We start from the raw sequence: 13,345 nt of genomic DNA, 5'->3' as shown, positions 1-13,345 counted from the left end.
AGTCACTCTCCCGTCTTCCAATCTCTCTCCTTTCAAATGTCTGTCTCTAGATCCCTTCCACCCTCCTTTTCAATCAATTTACCCCTCTACCTAATGTCCACCCCCCCCCCCCCATGAAGATAATGTCCATGACAATAGTTAACATTTACACTCCATGTCATGTTTTCCCTTCAATGTCCATTCATTTTAACTCACTATTAATTGCATTAATGCAAATAATCGGGCGCTGTTTGCATTCAAACTTCAGCTTGCAGCCAATGCAAAATCAATGATGCCTATTAAAATTGCATTAAAGGACTTCACTGACTGCTTGGAGGGAAGTAAGAAAGCAGGCTTCACAAACGAGCGAGTTGTTGTTAAAAGACTTTTATAGTGACTCTACTGTACAGTGAAGTGGAGGAGTGAGAGCCGAGCTCTATGGTGGACGTTTGCATAAAGAAATTCATGGCAGAGCAGCAACACAACAAATCACAGTTCAAATGTTCTCAAGAAAAGGGCACAACATATGGATTACATCGCAACCAACCACAAGTGAGTGTGTCTGTTTGTGTGGCACTTCTATGTTGTGTTTGTGGTGAGGAGGGTCATACATTGTGTGTGTTTGTGAAACTGTTTTTTTTTCTTCACTAATTGCACTTGAGGGTAAGGGAATGGGAATCACAAGACCAAATGATTCGATTTTCTTAGCCTTTTTTTGTTGCATTATTGATGGAAATGTATCAGCCTTTTCACAACACAAACATAAAAAAAAAAAAAGAGTTACAAAAATGGTGTTCAAACCAACCAGCCCAGGAAGGACTACAACTCCCATGATGCTTTGCTACAAGGCTCTTGTATTAATAATACATTTGATGCATTCATTTAGTGTCCCTAAATTAATTGAAATGTATTTTTTTAATGATTCTTCTATCTCATTCAATAATTGGTTAACTTCCAAAAAAATACGCACCCTGAACTAGGTTGTAACAAATAACAGATATATTACTCCAGAACGATTTGGTTAGGGTTAGGGTTAATATGATAGGGCTCAATATGTGGGCGTGTCTGAGCAGGTTGTGTTGAACGATGACAACGGAAGAACAAAAACAAACAAATTAGCTCAAAATACAACATAAAAGAAAAAAGAAAAATACTCTAGGTCATTGAGGCGCAACAAAAGTGAATTCAAAGTCCACAATATACAGCAGATATGTCATTTTGGACAATAAAACATACAAAAAAGTGATTTATAGCTGCAGCGGTGCATAACAACAACAAAAAATCACACACAAAACGGAGAGATTAGTGCACGTTGTCGAAAAGGAACATTCTGTCATGATGCAGCAGATTTTCAAACCTGAGTGCTGACGAGCAGCGGGTACGAGATGCGGCGGTTAAAACCGGGATTGGGCGTACAATCAAAGCTGAGCTCCGGTGTTTGCATAAAGACCAATCCTGCCGCGTTTACCATACACGTGCGAAAAAGGGGAGGCAGCTTTAAAAACTTTCACGCACAAATAAAAAAAACACGTGAAGAGTGTAATAAGCATGCCAGGCCACTAGTAGGTAGTGGTGTGACCTAACAACACATTTGTTCCCAGATGAAAGCTTCTTTTGAATACAGTGGTCTCTTGACTTCATATTTAAGTACTTCAACTAACAGTAGTCTGTTTTTTTTCTTTCTGTTTTTTAAGTTCACTCTAGTGGCAGCATATCTAAAGCTCAATCACAACCCAAGCATTAGGCTGCAAGACAAAAATAAATCAATCAAACAAGCTCGTACCTGGAAAAACTCAGAAGTTGGGACACTCGTAAGTCAAGGTACCACCATATAGGAAAAGGTGAACTGAGATTGAAATTCAATTCATTCCTGTTCCAAAACGCAAAAACACGGATACAGCAATGGAAATATTCCGCATTAAAGCATAAAGGATGCTCTCTTACTCGTCTCACTCACAAAAGGTCATTTTCAAAATGAGGCCCGGCTAAAAGTGTGAAAGTGTTTTTAATTGGTTTTAAATGGTGTCACTAAGCGGGAATGTTGGTGGTTTCGTATGGAGGACCAAAACTGCCAAAATCAAAAATAAATAAATGACTAAATAAACAAATAAATGACTAAAAGTGAAAATAAAAATGGTTATAAACAATTTTATTAAAAAATTAAATAGCAAAAAATATAAATGGAAATAAAATAACTATATATATAACTATATATATATATATAACTATATATATATATAACTATATATATATATATATATAACTATATATATATATATATATATATATATATATATATGTATACACACATACATACACACACATAAATAATCAAAAATAAATACAAAAATAAAAAATGAGATTGAAAAATATAAAAATAAATGTTGAGGAGAGAAAGAGAGAGAGAGAAGAGATTTTTATTTCCATTGATATTTATTTTTTGGGTTTAATTTTTGAATATTATTTATTTATATCCGTTTTTATTTTCACTTTTTGTCATCGATTGATTTATTTAGAATTTTGGCGGTTTTGGTACTCCATAGTTTCAGAGTGTTAAGCTCACGTGGCTATGTACCGGCTGTGTCTCCTCGGGCTAACGCGCGCGCTCTACACTAAAAAAAAAAGTTTGCTCGCTCGCATACACACACGCTAACACACTCGCACACTTACACGTGCATAACACAAACACACACATACCAACAAACACCCGAACATTCACAAACGCAACAACACGCTCACACGACCATGCGCGCTACTAGCATACACATGCTAACACAACACACTCAAATCACCACATATGCCAACATTGACACGCTAGCACATGTGCACTAAACACGTGCTAACGTACACACATGAAAATAAAAACACATTAACATACATACGCCAAGACGCTCGCTCACTGACAAACATATGCACTAGCACACAAACATGCTAGCACACGCATTTAGCACCGTGGCTCACTAGCGTGACTACAATCGAGTGTGGATGGTGCTTTTTACATTCTGTGCAAAATAAGAATTAGATGATAAGCACTAGTTGTCATCTTACTGGCTTCTTGGGATTATTTACATTTGTGTACCGTCCGGACAATCGACATTTTTAACAAAGCTGCTTGTTGACAATCGTACAGTGAAGCATCTGTCTGCTGTTCAAACGTGGAATCAAAAAAGAAAAACACAAGTCACACATTTGCCACACAGCTACACGTGGAGGCCAAAACGGAGTTGAAAAGGTAGCGTCTGATATTACATTCACACATTGTGGTTTGAAAATAAGAAGCCGTTTCACATTCGGTTCGTAACAATCAATACATGATCAAATTGCGATCATGAGTGAAAAACGCACTTGCAATCACAGTCATTGTAGCTGATCGTTTTTTCATAAAATAAAAGTGTGAGAATATTTTTACTTTTGCCAGTTTAACTCTTACATGTTTTTAGGTGCACGTTGTGAAGTATAAGATATGCTTTTTCTCCCCATACAGGGCCGCACTGAACAACAACAACAAAACGCGTACCACATTTGTTACCGTAACGAGCTGACGTACGCGTACCGTGATGCGGTCCTGATGGGTGAACACGGAGCAACTCGGTGACGATCTGATCGTTTATTTTCTGCTGACCGGTGTGGTGTCATTTCCCATCAAATAGCCAAGCGGATGTCCTGGATTCCTCGGAGCGGATGCCTGCAGGTGGATTTCTTTGATTTTTTTCCACAAGTGCATGACTTCTCCGGGGCTATTTCTCCAGGTCCATTTCTCTTGGATGATTCGTCCTAGGGGTCTGCCCCCCCCCCCCCTTATTTAGTACGATTCAGAATCGATTTTAAATGTCCCAAAATCGATTTTATTTGAATTATTTTATACTGTCTTGCCCTTGTTTGTGTGTGCCTTTATTGAGAGCGCCGTTCATGTTGTACATGATTTGGCCACTTAGGGGCAGTGTGGTTCCACACGCTCTGATACACTGTTACGTTGTATCCACATTAGAGAGTAGAAGAGAAGTTGTGGGGGTTTGCAGCGTAGAAAGAGCATATGCCGATGAGTAATGTTAAGATGGTTCTCTGTAAACATTCCTGAAGTGTTTTGTATAAATAGCCGTTCTTTTTGAGTGATAAGAGTGCCGCAAGCAGCGCGCTAATTAGCATTAGCGAGTCTTACTGGAGTAGATCATGACGATTCTTTGCACATCTATAATTTGAAGCACAAATTATTGTCAATCCAATCATTTTGAATCGAAAATCGATTCTGAATCAAAAATCAATTCTGAATCAAATCGCAGACCCAAAAATCGGAATCGAATCATGAGACAGTCAAAGATTCCCACCCCTAATTCGTCCAGTTGGATTTCAGCAGCTGGGTGTCTCTGGGTGCAAAATTCCGGGTCAGTTTCTGCAGGTGGACGATTCCGAAGGCCCAAGTCCAGGTCCATTTTTGCAAATCGACTTCTTCTGGTAGATGACTCTCTTGTCGATTGCTCCAGGTAGAATTTGCCAGGTGGATTTCTTTTGGTTCACCAGGTAGATTTGTGCACATCAGCCTGGAAGCTGAGCAGACATCCAGATGGATTTATGGATGTCAGAAATAGTTCCAGCAGGTAAGAACACAGTGAGTGAGGATAAGTAAGAAGACTACAAAATAAACACCTGATTGACAGCGTGGCAAAGGAACATAAAAAATAAAAATAAAAACGTGGGGGGGTTGTTTAGAAGAACTTGTCGTCGATGCGGAAATGCGGCCGCGTGACGTCATCCGGGTTGATGAAGACCGAGATGGACTTCCCGGGGTTCTCCGTGACCAGTTGCTGGAGCTTCTTAGCCAGGCGGTCGTCCGGCTGGTTTTCTCCGCCGGCGTCCGACTGCGGCGACGGCAGATTGCCGGTGCTGCCGCGCCACTGCAGCTCCACCGTCAGCCTGTTGGCGGCTTTGGCGTGCTCGATGGTGGTGCGCAGATGCTCGGCCGGGTCGGAGCGCACCGAGGAGAGCTTGCGGGCGTGCAGCACGGCGGTGTCGTCCGACAGGTGCTCCAGCATGTTGCACTGCGGAATGAAGTAGTTGGGGCAGGTTTTGTTGACCAAGCAGTGTTGCAGGTCGTCGATCAGGCCCAACAGGAAGTGGGCGGAGAAGTCGTCCTGCGCCAGGTAGTTGGCGGGCAGCCGGTCGCAGGCCCACAGCATGACGCTGCGCAGGTGGTAGGGGCTCACCGCCTTGGGTCGCGATAGCAGCTTGACGATGATGGCCTTGCACGCCTGGTAGGCTTGCATGAGGCCGGGCGAGATGCACTTCTTCAGCTGCACCTCGCTGCGGGCGAACGACAGCCGCCACTCGTTCTCTCGCCGGCCCTTGTGCGAGCAGGCGGGCACCAGGTAGAAGCCGCTGATCACCTCCTCCTCGGTGATCTTGCCGTCCCAGAAGTGGTTCTCCATCAGCCAGCTCTGGGCCACGGCCGGCCAGCCCTTGAAGGACACTACGGGCACGACGTCGTAGAGCATGCGGCTGCTGCCCACGCCGAGGATGACCGACACCACCGTGCCGTTGCGCTCCACCTTCTCCACGCGGGGAACGCCCCTCTGCGGCTTCTTCTGCACCTGTATGGGCAGACGCACCTTGTGACAATTGGAAGTGCATCTCAAGGGTCGGTACTTGAAACATAGGTTGTTATTACTTCCTTCAAAGCAATACTGTAATCACATTATATTGCATGATAGTCATTATAAAAATGTTTTCTCCAAAATATATATTTTTTTATATTAATAAAAAAGATGGCTGCAATCGATTGCTCAATTATTAAAATAGTTATCGATTAATTTGATCATCAAAAACTGATTAACTAATTTTGACAACTCTAAGGTCGAAACTGGTGTGCCTCAGAGGTCAAAGCTTGGCCCTAAATGTTTTGTTACATCACCTATTTACAATCAATACAGAGAAGCTCAGCACACTTGCTGTTCACTAGATTATTTTGATAATCAATTAATCATTTAGAGAAGTTGTTTAATTTAAAGTTGCCCAAACTGTTGGAATTTCAGCCTCTCAACAGTAAGTATGCTTAGATTTATTTTGTCCTCCATTAAAGAAAAGTAGCAAACGTATTATCTTTGTGTTGAATCATCTGCTTTTACAATATTTTTGTTCCTATTTTTTGACATGTTAAGGACCAAACCAGTAACTCAATCATAATGAATTTATGTCTGTGCACTTTCATCACTACATATTTGAAATAATGTCCTGTTTTTGAATATTAGAATGGAAATTAAAACATTTTTAAAGTGGATAATAATGCATCGATTAATTGACAAAATAATTGATAGGTTAATCAATTGTCACAATAATCGTTAGTTGCAGCTTAACTATTCACTAACATTGCTATTCACATTTTTTTTTACTGAGTCCATCCTTAGCTATAGGTAAAAATTCTCTGTACAATTTCATGCTCTTTCTGTAACACTCCGAGACGCAAAAAGATGACGCCAATTCGAATTATTATTATTCTGTTATGTTACAATAAGACAACAACAGACCTCCAGAAGCACCAGCGAAACGGCCTGGTAGAACCAGTCAGCCACCAGCGTGGGCGAGAAGAAGTAGTTTGCGGCTCCGCTGATGTGCTCCACCACCGTGCAGCAGTCCTTCCACTTGCTGATGGTGCCCTCGTCGAAGAGACGCAGGCTGAGCCAGGAGTGTCCCAGCGCCGAGTGCCTCATGTCCAGCGTGACCGGCTGGTTTCGGTCGTGCAGTTTGAGTGCCGGCACCAGCAGCGTGAAGTCCATGTCGAAATCGGCGCCACGCGCATACATGCTCAGCTCGTCCGGGTCCATGTCCACCACGCCCTCGCGCACGCTGCCCGACAGAAGCAGGTATTCGTTGGCCACGGGCAGCTTCTGGTCCAGTTTTTGGACCATTCCTGGGGGACCAAGTAGGACCAACACAATAAAAGATTGAAGAAAGGAAGTGCAGTGAATATTCACTATTCACAAGCCATAGCAATATTCCACAAAATATTTCCACGTCTTTTCCAAAACTTTGCAGAAAATGTTATTTTTCATCTGCTTTTCAAGAACCTGGAAAATGCATTTTCAATTAACTTCGACACATTTATATATGTGCGCGTCACTGTTAAGATCTCTATATTATTTTTGTGTCTATGTTTAAGTGTAATTTATGATTGTGTATATTCATGTTTATGTATTTTTAAATGTGTGTATTGTAGGCTCCGCACCCAGCATGGAGAAGATGAAGTCCTTGGCTGTGTGTATCTCCAGGGCCCGCTGGTCGTCGTACTCGCGCTGGTCGTGCTTGCTGAACTCCTGGATGAGTCTGTTCAGATCCTCCATGCGGGCCGCCGACCTGAAGTCCAACTCGGGCCCGACGCCACCGCTGCCCTGGGGCAGCCTGCCGGCGGCGGCCATGGTGGGGCTGTTCCCGAGGCTTCCCACCGAGCCGGCACGACTGGAGAGAGCGGGGGCGGCCATGATTTCCTCCTCCACAGTGGTCCTTCACACTTTGCTGCTCCCCGGGATGGTGAGCCGAAATGGGCGTTAACGAACCGAACCGACACCAGCGGACGGCATCCAAAATCACATCCACATCAGCTAACACAACAACCGGAAAGACTGCGCTTTCGCTAAAGGCGTCTTCACAATAAGTGTACTAGCTTCATCGGGAGTGTGTCTACCGTTTTTAAATGTACGCGGTATAACATAAATTAAAACAAATAAAATAAACACATTGATATAATATCGTCGTCCTACTAATTTCACACAACGTATTGAAAACAACCTCTGTAAATGTTTTATTGTGAAAGTATTGGCAAGGTACGTTTACGCTGAGAACACTGGGGTTAGAAGACGCCTTTAGTTAAAAAAAGAAGAAAAAAAGACCGAACAAAAAAGTTTTTTTTTTAAACCTTCAATTGTGTGCATTACTTGTTAGTAGCGAGACTATTTTGACAATGTCAGGAGTATAAGTAATTAGTCGTCAATAAAATGAATACTCAAAGATACTGTATCTGAAAAATCTTATGAAGCACAGTAACTAAGTATTTGTACTTGTATTTACTTTATTTATTTGTGTATTTTTGTGTGTTTTCCGCATGGTGTCGCTGTACTTGTTCAGTCAACCGCCTTCAGCTTCTCGGGTGGCTCTTGACGGTTGTCCCTGACCCGGAAAGGAACAGTCGCTCCAACATGGCGGCGTGGAGGAACTACGCTGTCTTGCTCTCCCGGACCGGCGAAGACGTTCTCTGGAGCGTTCGGGGCAGCAGGTGAGAGACATGGCCGAAGGAAGGGAGCCCTCACCGGCTGTAACAGGCAGACGCCCGTTGCTCTAAGTTAACAATGTTAGCATCTTAGAAACGGGTGCTAGCTAGCCGGCAAAGGGGAGAATGTTTGAGAGGGAGCTGTGTTTGTAAAGTTACTTTGACATTTCTACGTACGGTAGTGTAAATGCTACAGAGTGCGTTTTTTTATTATTATTCCGCCAATATTTACAGTTCTAGTGCTGTCCCATTTTTTCACCTATTTTAAATCGTTCAAACTTCATTTTCACCCCAAGTGAACCATTTTCCACTTTATCAAAAATCCTACTTCGCCTATAAAAATTACTTTCAATAAAATGAATGGCGACATTTTCTAAGTTGGGAGCAATTTAACACAACATTCTCAACATTTCACAATAAAATTACCAAACTAAAAGTTATTTTACATATCGACCTCATCCTTCCAAATTCCACATTCTTGACGGGTTCAAACCATCTTATCAATCATGATGAGTTATGTTGTTCTCCTGTGCCTGTGTCTAGCAGGTGGACTCACAGCTTCCAGCAGCGTTGCGGCTTCCGCAAAGTCGCCAGGAAGCCTGAAAACAAAAAAGTGGAGGATGAACTTGGACACTTGGACTCATCAGAAGTGGCGTCCCACCGGCAGACGCCCAGCCCTCACTGGGAATCACCTCCACCTCCGTCATCTAGCTCGCCGCGGGCGTTTGGCCGGCTGGTGCGCCCGCTGCTCTTCACTGTAGGGGTATGTGGCGCCATAGACACATACACAGTGGACGTACAGCGATTCTTTGAGAACTGAGCTGTCACTCGGGGCGATTTATTGTTTTTTTTCTCGCTTTAACGTGCAAGCAAATATTTGAGATCCAAGCACTGTATAGTGACAATAAATTAAATCAATACACTCACAACAAGCAGCAGTTTGACAGAAACCAATTCTCATTTTGTATTTATTTCTGTCCCGTTCAATAATTGTCTGAAAGCACTTTGGCAACTGTGGCTGTCCTTGCAGTGCATACATGCCTCCAAGCGACACGTGTGCTGACTTCCTGTCAGTTTACAGGCTGCTCCTTCGGCACGGCGGCCATCTGGCAGTACGAGTCGCTCAAATCTCGGGTGCAGAGCTACTTTAACGATATGCGAGCCGATTGGTTGGAGAAGGTGCAGCCGCAGAAGCGAGGGGACGTCCGCAAGGAGGTGAGCAGTTCGAGCGACATCCGTGCCCCGCCCACACGTGTTTTGATTTCATCTCTGATTAGTTGGTTGTGTCTCAGGTCAACCAGTGGTGGAACCATTTGAGTGTGGGACAGAGGACGGTCACAGGTGAGTGACTGTCCTTTCATTCATCTGTCTAACCATTCGCTCAACTGTCTGCCCATCCTCTTATCGGTCTATTAGGCATGAGCTAATTTCCAATTTACCGTGGTTTTAAAAAGTCATGGTTTCAATTATTGCTAAAACTCTCCGTCACCGGTGATGAGTATTTCACTGCAATATGATCCAGAAGCTTTATTTTTCTCTCCTTCTTGGCTGAGCAGAGAGGGGAGGGGCGTTTATTCGCACACAGGTGGGTAGGAGTGGACGGGACGGGGGGGGATGAAGACAAGAGCAAACATGGATGTTTTTTTGCTTTGTTGATAAATGTGCATTGTCCTAAAAAAAGAAGAAGAAGAAAAAAACATGGCGCTAACGGTTCTTGTTAGCCCCAAGGACAACAAAAGCAGCCTATGGTTCTGTTCTAAAAATAGCTCACCAGTGATTGGACACTAGGACTTACTAAGACTAAAAAAAGAATAAGAATGTTTATGTATCTATCTATGTTTGTCCCTCAGCCATCCTGGCCGCTAACGTCGTCGTGTTCTGCTGCTGGCGAGTTCCGTGGCTTCAACGCTCCATGTTGAAGTACTTCACCGCAGACCCCGCCTCCAGTCAGACAAACATCATTATTGGCATTTTATAATCGCATTCAAATTCATATTCATGTTAATATATCGTGCGTGTGTGTGTGTTTGACTCTAGAGACGTTGTGCGCTCCCATGTTGCTGTCCACCTTCAGCCATGTGTCCTTCTTCCACATGGCCGCCAACATGTACGTCCTGTGGAGCTTCTCCACCAGCGCCGTCTCCATGCTGGGAAGGGAGCAGTTTGTGGCCGTCTACATGTCAGCTGGTAATAACGCAACACACACACACAATGCGCGTGAACATGCACGCTAGTGCTGATCTGGTTGTGTGTGTGCGTGCGTGTGTGCCTAGGGGTGATTTCCACCTTCTTCAGCTATGTGTGCAAAACGGCCACCGGGAGATTTGGTCCATCTCTGGGAGCGGTGAGCCACGTCCTGTGTCATGAAGCGCCATGGTCACAAATACATACAGTATCACATGGTACTGAATATGAAATGTGATATGATGTGTGTGTGTTTTCAGTCGGGCGCCATCATGACCATCCTGGCTGCAGTTTGCACCAAAATCCCTGAAGCCAAACTGGCCATCGTCTTCCTCCCAATGTTCACATTCAGCGCGGCCAACGTAAGACTGTTTGCCCATTCGCTCGTCTGTCTCTCTATTCACTTTTCCATCAGTTCATTCGCTCATCTGTGCCACCCATTGACTAATCTTATCTGTCCATCCATCCATCCACCCGTCTGTCCATTCACTCATCTTTGCCTTATCTCTGCGCAGGCCCTGAAGGCGATTATTGCCATGGATACGGCAGGTTTGGTGCTGGGTTGGCGGCTTTTCGACCACGCGGCTCACCTGGGAGGCGCCATGTTTGGCATGTGAGTTGAAAGCGGTTCGTGCTGCAGTACACCTACCCTCCACACGAGGGTGCCGAAAACTAACATCGAATTATGGGTATCAGATTGGTTTCGGTCACTGAACAGTCGCGGTTTATTGAATGCTGTTAGTACATAAAGACAATGAGAACAGTCATGCAGGTGCTGCTGTGGTCCACGGCTCACATTCAGACACACACACACACACTTGCCGACGTCCAGCGCCACCACATCATTCACTTTAGCGCCATCTTGTGATATTTCAGTCCCAATGAACAATGTTGAGGTGAGTTGAGGGTCTTCTTTTAGACAAAAGTAGTGCTTTGTCGCCATCTTGTGGCATCGCAATATTAAGAAACTCTGTTGAGGTGAGCTTGGAAGTGTCATTTAGTCAAAAATAGTGTTTTGGAGTCATCTAGTGTACATTTCAGTGCCTACGAACTACGTTGTAGTGAGTTGAGGAGCTTCATTTAGAAAAAATATCTCTTGCCAATTATTAACCTTGGTCCTTATCCTCCTCTAATAGCAGGGGAACATTATATACCATTATTATTCGTTAAGTAAATAATGCATTCTCATGTATTGTGTTATATTTTGAAGTAAAGTAAATAGGCAGAAAACAGTTTAAATATGTTAGGTAGATTTATTAAAAAAAATAAAATACTGAACCTTCTAACAAAACCTCAGACACACAATCATTTGTGGGTGAAATATGTCATCAAAGTATCAAATCCGGTTTCCTCCCCCAGCTGGTACATCCTCTTCGGACACGAGCTCATTTGGAAGAACCGCGAGCCTTTCGTCAAGTTTTGGCACAAGCTGCGGACTGGCAGTGGTGGCGGAAACGGAGGCGAGGGTGGAGGCTCCGTGTAGGACATTTGAATGGACTCATGGGAACGATTAAGTTCCCCAACTTGATCGATACTTGTTGTAAACTTGCTAAATGTAGTTCATGTACAGATCGGCCACTTGGCGTACTTCCCCATGAGGATGTCAGAACTTCTTCCTTATTTTTTCGTTGAAGTCCTGAAAATGAGGTTTCTTAACATGATTCATAAATGTTCATCTTTTTTTCTTTCTTTTTTTTCTTGATTGTCTTGCCAAAGTGTAAGCCAAGACACTACAAGATGATTCACATTTGGTGGGGATTGAGTTCATCAGTCACGAGGTCAAAAAAATATTTGGACCAAACCACTTCAAGTCACATGTCAAATTAAAGCCTTGGATGGGGGCATTCAAAAAAATTAATTATTTAAATAAATAAGGACATAATGGCCCAATATGTGTTTTATTTAGTTTAGGTTACCATTCACCACAAAATCATGTTAAGTGAGCAGGCGTGGCACTTTGGCAAGATACTCACTCACCCTATGGGTGACGTTTATAGACTTAATATTTTATGTATTTATGAAACACCAATAAAGCCACAATTTGGAACCGTCTTGAAGGAAAGGTATCGTTACTATACCAATGTGATCGAGTTTTTATATTGTGAAAGGAATTTGGATTTTTTAAATTTTTTAATATTTAACTTTAGTCCGCTCGGACAGACAGCAGATGAAAAAAGTGCCCTGACGTACAAAGATGCCGCATCGTCCAATCAGCTTCAAGTATTGTACAGCAAGTCCCTCCTTTCCCCAATGGATCTGCCAAGGGAAGTTCCAGATTGATCATGTGAAGAACTCCCTTGAGTGATTCACATGAACAATCTGGCTCGTGAGGTTATTTATTTGTATAATGTAGCCACTTCTGAAATTTACACTTATATTAGGTTAAATAAATGAATAAATATAAACAGAAAATGAACATGCTTGAAAATGCCATCAATCTTGACTCTCTCTATTTTTTTTTTTTTTAACATCACAAATCAGCATTAAATTGGTTAACATGTCCGGTCAGTAGGCCCATAGTCATTTTGAAGTCTTTTTTTTTTGTTTTTCCCAGGAGAGCTCAGTATTGTTCATTCGATTTGACATCATCATTGCTCTCCTTTTAAAAAAAAAAAAAAAAAAAGTTTTTTTTCTTTCTTTCTCTTTTTTTTTTTTTAAATATATATACAGAGATATGCATATACACACATATATATATATATATATATATATATTTTTTTTTTTTTTTTTTTTGTGTGTATGTGGGTGAGCATGTGCGTGCGTGTGTGTACAGTATTCATCAGTTCACCTAAAGCCCATTAAAAAAAAATCCCATATTAATAATATAATATAATAATAAATTGCCAAATGCAGAAACATCAAGTGAGACTTGAAGTCTTATTTTGGATGGAGTTCACTTTAACTGACAGCTGATGACCTGCAAACAAA

At 42.6% G+C, this 13,345-nt stretch overlaps 2 protein-coding genes across 3 annotated transcripts; one reads left to right on the top strand and one right to left on the bottom strand.

Moving 5' to 3' along the window:
• Positions 1-350: 350 nt before the first annotated feature.
• LOC144052554 (nucleotidyltransferase MB21D2) lies at positions 351-7,572 on the bottom strand. The gene is made up of 3 exons (XM_077566738.1): positions 7,196-7,572; positions 6,498-6,880; positions 351-5,564 (listed from the first exon to the last, which is right to left on the bottom strand). The coding sequence occupies exons 1-3, from the start codon at positions 7,446-7,448 to the stop codon at positions 4,683-4,685; spliced, it is 1,518 nt and encodes a 505-aa protein (XP_077422864.1). The 5' UTR covers positions 7,449-7,572; the 3' UTR covers positions 351-4,682.
• Positions 7,573-8,071: 499 nt separating this feature from the next.
• Positions 8,072-12,469, top strand: LOC144052692 (presenilin-associated rhomboid-like protein, mitochondrial). Of its 2 annotated transcripts, none has more exons than XM_077566978.1 (10): positions 8,072-8,239; positions 8,777-8,996; positions 9,308-9,448; positions 9,526-9,574; positions 10,084-10,179; positions 10,271-10,420; positions 10,507-10,577; positions 10,678-10,779; positions 10,933-11,030; positions 11,777-12,469. In XM_077566978.1, the coding sequence occupies exons 1-10, from the start codon at positions 8,163-8,165 to the stop codon at positions 11,898-11,900; spliced, it is 1,128 nt and encodes a 375-aa protein (XP_077423104.1). In that variant the 5' UTR covers positions 8,072-8,162; the 3' UTR covers positions 11,901-12,469. The 2 variants fall into 2 exon arrangements, with proteins under 2 accessions (XP_077423104.1, XP_077423105.1); XM_077566979.1 differs by having other exon boundaries at positions 8,122-8,239; positions 8,780-8,996.
• Positions 12,470-13,345: the final 876 nt, after the last annotated feature.

Source organism: Vanacampus margaritifer, chromosome 5 (genome assembly GCF_051991255.1).
Source record: "Vanacampus margaritifer isolate UIUO_Vmar chromosome 5, RoL_Vmar_1.0, whole genome shotgun sequence".
In the NCBI taxonomy this organism is placed as follows: Eukaryota; Metazoa; Chordata; class Actinopteri; order Syngnathiformes; family Syngnathidae; genus Vanacampus; species Vanacampus margaritifer.
This window is presented reverse-complemented; position numbering and strand designations above follow the sequence as displayed.

Coding starts and splice junctions, on each gene's coding strand:
- LOC144052554 (XM_077566738.1), bottom strand. CDS start 7,448: ATGGCCGCCCCCGCTCTCTCCAGTCGTGCCGGCTCGGTGGGAAGCCTC. Junction 6,881..7,195: donor CTTCATCTTCTCCATGCTGG/GTGCGGAGCCTA, acceptor TTGGTCCCCCAG/GAATGGTCCAAAAACTGGAC. Junction 5,565..6,497: donor TTTCGCTGGTGCTTCTGGAG/GTCTGTTGTTGT, acceptor CTGCCCATACAG/GTGCAGAAGAAGCCGCAGAG.
- LOC144052692 (XM_077566978.1), top strand. CDS start 8,163: ATGGCGGCGTGGAGGAACTACGCTGTCTTGCTCTCCCGGACCGGCGAA. Junction 8,240..8,776: donor TGGAGCGTTCGGGGCAGCAG/GTGAGAGACATG, acceptor GCCTGTGTCTAG/CAGGTGGACTCACAGCTTCC. Junction 9,575..10,083: donor GGGACAGAGGACGGTCACAG/GTGAGTGACTGT, acceptor TTTGTCCCTCAG/CCATCCTGGCCGCTAACGTC.